We start from the raw sequence: 11,619 nt of genomic DNA on the forward strand, positions 1-11,619 counted from the left end.
ACCCAGGCTGCAGGCAGCCAGGACAAGGGAACCTCCATTGTCACCGCCAGCCCTCCCCATACCCCTGGCCACCTTTCGAAAACTCAAGAGTCACGAGTCCACACTCAGCCAGTTTATTAAAGGCAGGGAGCTTCATCCAGGTCCAGAAGGGAGAAGCTGGGAGATACCCCACCTTCTTCTCTCAGCTCCCCTCTTCCCCAAACACTCATCTACAGCCCAGCCCCCAGGAGGCCCTAGGAGATGGGGCTGGCGTCAGGCAGACAGCACTGCATAAATACTCAAGAGGCCACAGCCTGAATCAGCAGCGTCAAGGGGGGCAGGGAGACCAGGTGTAGGGCAGGAAGGGGTGGCTCCAGAGGTACCTCCCCCGGGGTCTGTCCTGAGCCCGAGGACCCACAAAGCTGGGGGGGGGGGGCCGCGGGCTGCCCTGGGGTCTGAGGCTGTGGCCAGCCCTATCCAGCGAGGCTGGCAGGTGGCTCTGGGTTGTTGGGGAGGAAAGGCGGGGGTGCTGCCATGCCAGGGTTCTGGGGGGCGGGGCGGGCTCAGGTGCTGTTGCCCTGCTCCTGCTCGAAGAGCAGCATGGCCAGCTGGGTGCGGGAGCCCAGGCCCTCGAGCTCGCTCTGGCGGCAGCGGTGGTACAGGTCCTCGCTGAGCCGCGCGCTGCACGTCTGGGCCCGGTAGCGCTGCAGCAGCGCGGGCTCCACGGCCCGCAGCACGTGGAGGCCGGAGAAGCGCAGGAACAGCTCGTACACATCCATGCTCTCCAGCAGCTCCTCCTCCTGCTCCGAGGCCGCCGCCAGACGCCCGCGGGCCGCCACGTAGTCGGAGTTGTAGAAGCAGGCCTCGCTGGCCGCCTGGCGATCAAAGCGGCCCGTGTCTCGGCCCAGCTCCGGGGGCCCGGGGCCCTGGGGGGGGGCCACGGCTGGGTGGAAGGCCTGGAAGTGCATGGGAAAGAAGGCCTGCCAGCCGGAGATGGCGTGCATGCGGCAGCGGTTCAGGAAGTCGGGCGTGAGTACCGTGTCCGGCCCGGCCAGCAGGAACAGCGTGTCCAGCGGGTGCTTCTTGGAGAGCAGATCCATGAGGCGCAGCGGTGAGGGCGCGGCCGTCTGCACACTGAGCCAGGGCACCCGGGCGCCGGGGAAACGCCGCTCTAGTTCGGCCACGTGGGCCTTGACAGGTGCAAAGACATCCGCGTGGGCCGCCCTCTGGGCCTGTCGGGGCTCGTACAGGAGCAGCAGGGTCAAGGCAGCTGCTGCATCGCCGGGCTCCAGCGCGGCTGTGGCAAAGGCCTCCAGGAAGCCAGGGGCCAGGTCACGCTCGGCCGCAGCCAGGGGCAGTAACACGGTGAGACGCGAGGCCTCCGTGACATAGGGCACAGGCAAGATCTCCACGCGGCTCAGGGGCCGCAGCAGCTGCACCCGGCGGGTGAGGGGCCGGCGGCCGCCCTGGGGGGTCAGCACCTCCAGCTGCAAGTCCAGTGTGTACTCCATGCCCCGGGCAGGATCAAAGCGTCGGTAGCCGTTAACTAGCTGCTGCTTCTGGAGCTGCAGTGCTGGATGGTAGCGACGATTGAGCTCTTCCAGCGCTGCCCCCAGAACGTCAGCCACATCAGCCCGGTCGGCCCCTCGCAGCGGGCACCGGGGTGAACCATCAGCACAGGAGAAAGCATGCTGCTCTGTGAAATAGTCCCAGCGCAGCACCTCAAAGCGGGAGGCCGGGCGGGATGGTGCTGGAATCCCCACGGGCCAGGCGGCTGCCCGCTCCCCATCGGCGGCCAGATGGCTGGTGTTCTGGATCTCCCACTAGGTTGGAGAAAGAGACCATGAGCGAGGCAAAGACCATGAGGGCCAGCACACAGCTGCAGGACTAAGCAGTCAGCAGGTGCTACTTGGGATGGCTCCCCAGTCCCCTGCCAACCTCAGCTATCCCCAGACCCCCACCTATCCTTTCCCCAGACTGGGGCCAGCCTAAGAGTTAAAGGGAAGTTTCTAGAGGACCTTCTTACAAAAGGCAGAAACAAACAGGGATGGGGAAGCTGGTTTGTACTTGGACTCTAGTGCTAGTTTTCTGTTTTGTTTTTTAAAAGATTTTATTTATTTATTTAACAGAGAGAGAGCATAAGCACAAGCATAATCAGAGGGAGCGGAAGGCAGAGGCAGAGTGACAGGGAGAAGCAGACTCCCCACTGAGCAAGGAGCCTGATGTGGGGCTCGATCCCAGGACCCCGGGATCATGACCCAAGCCGAAGGCAGACACCCAACTGACTGAGCCACTCAGGCGCCCCTCTAGTGCTAGTTTTTATTTCCCTGGGATCTCTTGAGATGTCTCAGGACCTGTCCCCTCTATTCCCCAGGCCCAGACCATACCTGCAGCTCCTGGATCTCCTGGTATGTGCGTTCCAGTTCAGCTCGGGCAAAAGCTTTGTGCAGCTGGTACATATGTACGGGGTCACGCACAGGGTGGGCTGTCAGGGCGCTGCGGAAACGGGGGTCTCCTTCCTGCACATGCTCCCCAGGGCTCAGCTCCAGGTAGCTATAGTGGGCTCCCTGAAGAGAGGAAGGGAAGGGGTCCATAATGGGAGGAGTAATGGGACAGCCTCCCCCCAGTATGTGCCTCATCTTCCCATCCTATGACCTGTTGTGGACTTGGGAGTCGGAATTACTGGGTTTAAGTCTACCTTGACCAGTTGTGAGCCTGTGGGACTTTGCGCAAGCCTCTATTAGCTCATCTGTGAAATGGGCATATGTATCCTATCTCAGAGCTGTCCAGGGGCTCAAATAAAAAAATAGCCAACACTGAACACCCACTACGTGCAAGGCTCCCTTATTTTCTCTAATCCTGGTAACAACCCTGAGCAATAGTTATTTTCATTGGTCCGAAGGAGGGTACCAAAGTTCAGGAGATGCAGTGATTTACCCCAGGTTACAGGGAGAGAGAGTGACAGCACTGTCATGGAAAACCCAGGGCTATTATTTCCAACTATCCCCTCGCCTCTGAGGGCCAAGGGCACAAGCTCAGACAGGGGGTGCCGGTGGGGCGGCTTATCTGCCCACCTCGTGGTCGCCGGTACAGCCCACCCCGGTGGCATCGAGGATGCAGCGCCCCAGCCACTCATCCGGGCGCGCACTGACGATGTCGTTGCGGCAGCTTTCCAGGTGGGGGCGCAGCTGCTGCAGCAGTGTGCGAGACAGCAGCACCCCAAAGCCGCCGTGGCAGTAGCGGCCTGGGGCGGGCTCTCCCCCGATGAAGTCCTGCGGCCGGCCCAGATAGAGGTGGGCGGCGGCTGCCAGGCTGAGACGGCCGGCTAGGCGAGCCAGTCCATGTGCCTCAGTGTAGGTGGCATCAGGCACTATGAAGAACCAGTCAAAGTCATCACCGTGTTGCTCCAGTAGGTGGCGCAGCGCCAGGTGCAGGTGCCCGATGGGCCGCTCCTCGCCCAGTGTCACCACTGCCATGCCCGGTGGTACCCGGCGGCCCCGAGAGCCGGTCAGGAACACCACACGCTCTAATCGGTGCCCCAGTGTGCGGTTCACAGCCACACCCAGTGTGGGCAACGTGGCTTGTGAGGTCAGCACAGCCACAAGCAGCTTCTGCCTGATGCCCAGCTCTGTGCTGATGTATCGGGTCCTGGGGGAGAAGAGGGCACAAGGTTATCAAAAAGACAATAGGGCAGGCAGGGGAGAGCACACATAGGCCCTGGCAGGTCACATCCTTTCTGGGCCTGTTTCTTCCCCTATGCATAGGATAAGAATAACAACCCTCTCCCAGGGGTCATGAGGATTTACCTGAAATATTGGCCTTACCTACACAGTGCTTTGGGGAGATGGCAATATCCACGCAGATAAGAGATACATTGTGGGTCTGATTCTGTTTCACCACTTAGCAGTTGTGTCCTTGAGCAAGTAATTTACCCTACCTGAGCTTCACTCAGTAGCCCGCTCTGTAAAAAGGGGTTGATTGTATCTAATCAAAGCACTTGGCCAAGTGCTCAGCACAGCGGTATTCCACACACCGCACATATACTGATTTCTATATAAATACGCCATTATACCACAAATACATCACACAAATGATGTAAAGGAATATTTGGCATAGGAATGTATTGAGTGTGTTTGGGACAAGGGCAAACTAGCTCAGGGGTTCCAGTAACTTATCTTCCATAATGCAGAAGGTAAGTTGCAAAACTGAAATTTGAACTCAGTGTTACTTAGAAGAAAATTATTTCGACTCATGGGCAGAGGCATTAATGCGATGGGTACCTCACCCCTCCCCTACAAATCTCATCCTGAGGTGTCCCACCCAGGGACAAGAGAAACAGGTAAATCCTAGTTTTCTCTTTTCCTCTCTTTATGCACCCACCCTATACACTAGTCATTTCTCAGGGAGCTAATAGGATCTATGAGGGACCATGGCGTGGGGTCGAGCCAGTTTACGACAGAGGAGGGCAAGTTCAGCCCAGGCCTGGACGGGGCCCAGTATGGGTTTCCTATGGGTTCCACAGCTCCCGGGGAAGCAGGGCCATCGGAAGTTATCCGGGCCAAAGACTTCCTGGCCGGCCGGCCCCTTCCTTCCGGAGCCTGACCCAGCCTCCGGCGGCCTCCCGGCGCGCCCATCCCGGCCGGTGCCCAGGGGGTGGGGCTGGCGGGGCTGATCCCTACCTGACGGCCTTTTTGGCGGCCTGGCCAGGCTGTGCAGGATGGTAGGGCAAGACACGCGGCTCCCAGTTCTCCGCGGCGCCTGCGCCGGCCCCGGGCCTCTCGCGCTCGGCTCCGGGCTGCACTGAGTTGGGCCGGCGCGCCGCGTTGGTGTTACCGCGCGGTGGCAGCTCAGAATCTCCGGGTTGGGGCGGCCCTGGGCCGCACGGCTCCTCCACCCAAGTGACGCTGAGCAGGCTCAGAGTGAAGCCCAGGGAGATGCCCACGGCCACGGGCCCTGCGGGCCGCAGCACCGACAGCAGCAGCGATGCCCGCATGGCGCCGGGACCGCGGGCCTCCGGCAGCGAAGCAGCCCCACAGCAGCCAGAGGAAGCTCCGAGGGGGCGGGACCGGGGAGGGGGCGGATCCGGAGGGCCCGGGCCAAGCGGGCGGGCCCGCTCCCTCCCCACCGACTTGGCCCTAGTCGAATCCCCTGCGCCGCGCTCGGATCCTCCTCGGTGCGGCGCAGGGTCCCAGCGCTAGCGCGGGAGCCTCGGCCGCGGCAGCCGCTGTCCGACGTGTCACTGCGAGGTCCCCGCCCCGGGGGTGGGGTCTCGGGCTCCAGCTACCGGAGACGGAGCAGAAGGGGGAGGTTAAAGGGGAAGGACCCCCGGAAGTGCCCCCTCCTCAGTGCGGGTGAGGGAAACGCCGGGGGCGGAGTCCCCTGCCTCCCCGGCGTGGTTGGTGCGTCCCGGGTGACGTCAGAAGCAGCCCGCCCCTGCCTGGATGGTGCGCCCTGAGTGACGTCAGGAGCAGAGGCCGGAGCTGTCCATCAGCACCAAAGGCCGCGGGCGGGCTCAGGGCATGGGGCCGCGGCTCTGGGGCAGCCCGAGCCCCTGCTCCTGCTCCTTTCCCTTCCCCAGGCGTAGCCTGAGTCCCCAGACTTCGCGGGACTGGAGTGCCAGCCGGTGTTGGAGGCGGAGCAGCGACACCGCCGCACAGAGACCAGTCCCTCCGGCCCAGCAGCCCCCTTCCCCGCACGGCGGACTTTTCCCGGACCCCGGTCAGCTGGGGCCTCTGGCGCTCCGCCACTTCGGACCCTCCGGCCCCTGCACGGCCTCTTTCGCTCAGAAGCTCAGGTCGCCTCCAGCCCAGGTAGATCTTGGACAATCCCATATTTAGCCGCCCACAGAGGAGTCTCCTGGCTGCCTCCTTCTTACCGGCAGCACACTGCCCTCCTCTTCCCTCCACCCAGTGTCCCTTTTAACTTCTTCATCCCGGCCTCCTTTAGCCAGGCACTTTGTTTCCCTTTGTCTTTTGCTCCACTTCAGAAATGCTTCCAGAGCTGCATGATCTGGGCACCACTCCTTTGTCCACTGGTGTCCTTGCCTGGCTCTCCCATTCCCATTCTTGCCCCCATCCTGGTGGAGACCCAGGACGACTCCTTGACCCCAACTTCCTCTCTGTCAGGCTGACCTGGGAGGGTGACTCCCTTCCATTCCCAGCACTATGCCAGGCACTGTGGCGACACTGCGGTTCCAGCTGCTGCCCCCCGAGCCAGATGATGCCTTCTGGGGTGCACCCTGTGAGCAGCCCATGGAGCGCAGGTACCAGGCACTGCCGGCCCTCGTCTGCATCATGTGCTGTCTGTTTGGAGTCGTCTACTGCTTCTTCGGTGAGACCCCTATCTCATCCCTCATCTGGGCTCCCTACTGTTTCCCCAAATTATTTCTCTAGTCCCCCCAAATCTTCTCCAGAACACCACCACCACCACCACCACCACCACCACCACCATGAATAGCTATCTTTCTTTTCTCTTTCTTTCATCCCACACATGTTCATGGATCATCTAGACTCTAGATCCTAAAAAACACAGGTGTTTTAATTAGGCATGCTTGAATTTGAAACTGGCTCTGCACCTTACTAATTGTTATACCTTAGCACATGACTGTCTGAGGCTCAGTTTTCTCATCTGAACAGTGGGGACAATGATATTTGTCTCACATAGAGTTGTTGTGAAAAGAGTGGATGCTCAATAAATAGCAGCTATTGTGGTGAAGATGTGTTTGGGTCACTGTGCTAGGTAGGTACTGAAAACATTTAGCAGGGTGATTGAACATAGTCCTTTACCACGGGACATATTGTCCGATAGGGGAGAGACTTCTGGAACATTTGCCCCTGTAATACACGTTAGGGTGAGCTAGACGGTAGTCACATACATGGAGCTGGCCTACAAGGTAGGCTCTAGTAATCAGGGCTGCTGTGAACAGTTGTATCGGATGGGCACTGCACAGGGAGTTCAGCTGAATAGGTAACTGGGGGCTGATATCCGGGCAATGCTCCATTGCCAAACTCTGGGCCTTGGCACAGGCCACTTTGCCTAGAGGAAGACACGACTTTTTCTAATTTGCACAAAGGTGCCAGATGGGCTAGTGGAGGAAATGCCCAATGACTACAGCAAGAGTTACAGGATTTCAGAGAGGGGAGCAAGCTCCATGGGCTGGGGGCCTCCAGGGGGAGCATTATAGGCAACTGGAAGAAGTACAAAGGAGGCACGGAGGTCTGGATTCCAGGCTGGGCAGAGGTGCGGTGAGACTGGTGCTCTGCAGCCTTTATACCTCCCCCTACAATGGCTGTGTAGTAGGCACGGATGGGAGCCAGATGGTCCCTCCCATTCCACCCCCAAACTCTAGGCTGAACAACTGCAGAATGAGCAAGACGAAGTGCCCTTCTAAGGGTTCAGGACACATTCTGGGTCTCCAAGGAGCCTGTCACCTCACGCCCTCCACTACCCATATCCACTCCCCTTGCAGTTGCTCAGTGCAGCCTCACATTCCCTCTCCTGGGCTTCCCTGCCATCCTACCCTCCTCGGATGCCCTCATTCCCAGGCTCTTGGACTCTGAGCCCTTGTGAATGCCCTAGTCCTCTTTCTAACCCCAGAACCTCCTGGACTCTGGTGCCTCCCATCATTCCTAAAACTCAATCTCCTCTTTATAAACTTTCTCTTTGGTGCTCCCTGACCCCTTGACCTCCACCTCTGACTTCCATCTTCCCAACTGTTCAGTATCTACAAGTCCCTCACCCTTCCAGGTACTCTTAATGGGTATAACTTGCATTTTGCTGAAACTCTATGACCACTGTTTCCCTCTATAATCCTCTTTGACACCCTATGACCCTAGTGATCCCCAACCACCTCGTTATCTCATTACGTCCCATCTCTCTGTCTCCCTCTATTGCTCCTAACACTTTGATCCCTGTGATGCCATTGTCTGCCACTCCCCCACCATGATCTCCCATTTCTCTGGCCTCAATATTACCCCCTCTCAGAAACCCTTTAATACCCTCAACGATTCCATGTCTGTCAATTCCCCTACTTGCAATGACCTCATCTACTGGAACCCTTCCCCAATAACCCTGCTTCTCCATTCTCTTTGTCGTGTTCTAATAATGTCGTATCTCTGAAGCCCTGTGACCCCTCACAGACCTCATCTTTCTGAACCTGTGTGACCCTCATCTCTCAAGTTCGTTCTGACTTCTAAATCCCTCATCTCTCTGAACAATCCCTCCCAAGGCCAAGATGAGTCTAATTGCTGATCCCTTGTGACTCCAATGACCTATCTCTCTGACCCCTATGATTTCAAAGATCCTAATGACCCTATCACTGATTCACTCTTGACTCCAATGATTTATCTGACTCCTCTGACCCTCAAAGACCCAACGCTCATATCAATAACTCTATCTCTCTGTTTTCCCAGTGACTCCCAGTGACCTATCTCTCTGACCTGCCTTGACCTCAGTGGTCCCATCACTGATGCCCTCAAGACCCCAGTGACCCCCAAGTCTCTGATCTTAGTGTCCTGCTCCAGTTCCCCTGTGATTCCATGTCCATGAACGCTCCAATCTCCTGCCTGGAGCCCGGTGACCTCATTTTGGCCCCTCACAAGCCCTTGTTCCCCTCCAGGTTACCGCTGCTTCAAGGCAGTGCTCTTCCTCACTGGGTTGCTGTTTGGCTCGGTGGTCATCTTCCTGCTGTGCTACCGAGAGCGGGTGCTGGAGACGCAGCTGAGTGCCGGGGCAAGTGCGGGCATCGCACTGGGCATTGGGCTGCTCTGCGGGCTGGTGGCCATGCTGGTGCGCAGCGTGGGCCTTTTCCTGGTTGGGCTGCTGCTCGGTCTGCTGCTCGCTGCTGCCGCCCTGCTGGGCTCCGCGCCCTACTACCAGCCGGGCTCCGTGTGGGGCCCACTAGGGCTGCTGCTGGGGGGCGGCCTACTCTGTGCCCTGCTCACGCTGCGCTGGCCCCGGCCACTCACCACCCTGGCCACCGCCGTGACTGGTGCTGCGCTCATTGCCACTGCCGCCGACTACTTTGCTGAGCTGCTGCTGCTGGGGCGCTATGCGGTGGAGCGACTGCGTGCCGCCCCGGTACCCCCCCTCTGCTGGCGGAGCTGGGCCCTGCTGGCACTTTGGCCCCTGCTCAGCCTGATGGGCGTTCTGGTGCAGTGGCGGGTGACGGCCGAGGGGGACTCCCACACGGAAGGTGAGAGGGCCCAGGCCAGGGTGGGTGAGAGAGAAATGAGTGGCCAGGGATGGGTGGGGGGACGGAGAGAATGGGGTGTGGGGGAAGACGCTGTGCACACCAAAGGCCTCAATAGTGTTGGAGAGGTGACTGGCTCAGGGTCTGGGGTCTGTGGCGAGCCCATTTCAGGCACAGGGGATCCAACAAAAAAGGTCCCTGCCCTCGTGGGATTACATTCAGGTGGAGGGAGACAGACAATAGCATGCAAACACTAGATAATTCCAGCTCTGGAGTTGTATGAAAGAGATATGCAGGGCAGTGTGGACAAGTGACTTAGAGAGGCTATTACAGATAGGCTGGAAAGGGAAGGCCACTGGGAAGAGGTGACATTTAAGGAGAGTGCTGAAGGATAAGAGGCCACATGCAAGGGGCTAGAGGAGAGGGAACAGCAAGGGCAGATCCCCAGTAGGGAAGAGCTTGGCTTGCTGAGGGAGTGGGCTGGGGTGCGGTGGGTGGAGGCATGCTGTTTGTGCAGGTCCTACGGGCCAGGATGAGGACTCTGGATTTTACCAGGAAGGCAGTGTGATGCTATTGTAGGTTTAAAGCCGGGGGGATATAATCTCATTTGGGTTTAGGATGCTCCCTCGCCGCGAGTGTAGAAAACATCGGGGAGGGCAAATGTAGAGGGCAGACCAGTGAGAAGGAGGCAGTAATTGTCCGGTTGAGAGAGGATGACAGCTGGTTTAGGTGAGTCACCTGGGGCTCAGGGTGGGGAAAGGGATAACAGCTGGAGAGGGAGTACTTAGAAGTCTAGGAATCTTCCATATGACCCTCGGAAGAATAAAACAACTATGAGAAGTCCCATCTGGGAGGTGGGAGACCAGGAAAGGAAGGGGGAGTGGGAGGTCACAGAAGAAGGGAATCTGGAAGCCTGGAGCCCTCGGGTAGGGTGGATCAGGGAGGCTTGGGGGAGACAAGGCACGTGGGCCTGTGAGACGCTTCTCTGCCCGTCCCCTCACAGTGGTCATCAGCCGGCAACGGCGACGCGTGCAGCTAATGCGGATTCGGCAGCAGGAGGAGCGCAAGGAGAAGCGGAGGAAGAAGAGACCCCCTCGGGCACCCCCCAGAGGTCCCCGGGCTCCTCCAAGGCCTGGGCCCCCTGACCCGGCTTATCGGCGCAGGCCGGTGCCCATCAAACGCTTCAATGGAGATGTCCTCTCCCCGGTGAGCACCCCGAGCCTCTCCAGCCCAAATGGGGGAGAAAGGAGTGCTGCAGAATCTGTCTCAGCGGGACTGGGCCCTCCCAGGGGCTCACTATCTAGGAGACCTAGCATCTGTCTACCTATTATAACCCCTGCCCAACGAGCCTGATGGGTGCAGCTCTAGGACTGGGGGAAAGGTGGCCTGAGTATGAATATTAATGAGGTATGGTAGGGGGTAGGGTCTCAGGGCTGGACTCCGGGTGTAGCGAGGTCCTGGGCCTGAGGCAGCCTGGGGTGAGTCTCAGGCTGTGGGGTGCAGGAACAGGAGGTCAGCCTGAGGTGGTGCTCCGGGCAGGGTCTGCAGGGCCTCTCTCACACCTGTCTTTCCTCTCCCACAGAGTTACATCCAGAGCTTCCGGGACCGGCAGACAGGGAGCTCCCTGAGCTCCTTCATGGCCTCGCCCACAGATGCGGACTATGAGTATGGGTCTCGGGGGCCGCTGACAGCCTGCTCAGGGCCCCCCGTGCGGGTATAGCAGTCCTGCTGCTCCTGCCCACCTAGACTCTACGGTCACCAGCTCTGCCGGCCTGGGGAGGCCTGCTGGACTGCCACCCAGCCCGCCTGGCCTTGTGGCCTTTGGCTGTCCCTCTCCCCACCCTGAAGAGGGCTGACCTGGCTACCAGAAGGGAGAACCTGTCTCAGGCTAGCCCTGGCCTAAGGGGAAAGCCTCCTCCCAAGCTCCAGAGGGGCTCCTGAGGGATGCGGGGTGTCAGCCCCATTGGGGTGTGCTCAGGGTTGTGAGTGTGTCGCCTGTGTGTGTGTGTGTGCGTATGGAGGGTGGGCTTGGAGGGGACACTGGGACCCTTGCCTTAGATTTCTGATTGGTAGGGCTTGTCTAAGGTTGGCCCTGCCTCCTCTCCCACTGCTGGGGTCCCACAGGCCACTCTCCTGCATGTCGAAGTGGAGGAGGTCTGCCTTCCTCCCCCATCGCTCCACCTCTCAACCAGACTCATATAAGGCTTCTTGTCCTTGCCCGTGGGGCAAACCGGAAGCACCCCTCACCCTGGTCCCCTGTCCTCTGCAAAGCCACCAGCCCGGGGGCAGTGGCAGGGGAGGGGGCGGGGGGGGTGCTACTTTGGGCTGGGTTAGGGAGAGGGGCTGGGGGGAGGGGGCTTCAATGCACGGTGCATGTCTGGTGTCTGTCACGCCACCCTGGACACCTCATGCTTCTGTCTCCCCTCACCCCACCCTGTTTTACATATTTT

General features: G+C 59.4%; 2 protein-coding genes across 2 annotated transcripts; one reads left to right on the plus strand and one right to left on the minus strand.

Moving 5' to 3' along the window:
* Positions 1–97: 97 nt before the first annotated feature.
* On the minus strand, positions 98–5,324 carry CHPF (chondroitin polymerizing factor). Its single transcript, XM_026491853.4, has 4 exons — positions 4,659–5,324; positions 3,054–3,627; positions 2,367–2,546; positions 98–1,802 (listed from the first exon to the last, which is right to left on the minus strand). The coding sequence occupies exons 1-4, from the start codon at positions 4,970–4,972 to the stop codon at positions 543–545; spliced, it is 2,328 nt and encodes a 775-aa protein (XP_026347638.1). The 5' UTR covers positions 4,973–5,324; the 3' UTR covers positions 98–542.
* TMEM198 (transmembrane protein 198) lies at positions 5,095–11,446 on the plus strand. Its single transcript, XM_026491854.3, has 5 exons — positions 5,095–5,789; positions 6,105–6,309; positions 8,597–9,172; positions 10,173–10,375; positions 10,752–11,446. Exons 2-5 carry the CDS (start codon positions 6,144–6,146, stop codon positions 10,887–10,889), a joined length of 1,083 nt encoding a protein of 360 aa, XP_026347639.1. The 5' UTR covers positions 5,095–5,789; positions 6,105–6,143; the 3' UTR covers positions 10,890–11,446.
* The last annotated feature ends 173 nt before the right edge of the window (positions 11,447–11,619 follow it).

Source organism: Ursus arctos, unplaced genomic scaffold, assembly GCF_023065955.2.
Source record: "Ursus arctos isolate Adak ecotype North America unplaced genomic scaffold, UrsArc2.0 scaffold_1, whole genome shotgun sequence".
In the NCBI taxonomy this organism is placed as follows: Eukaryota; Metazoa; Chordata; class Mammalia; order Carnivora; family Ursidae; genus Ursus; species Ursus arctos.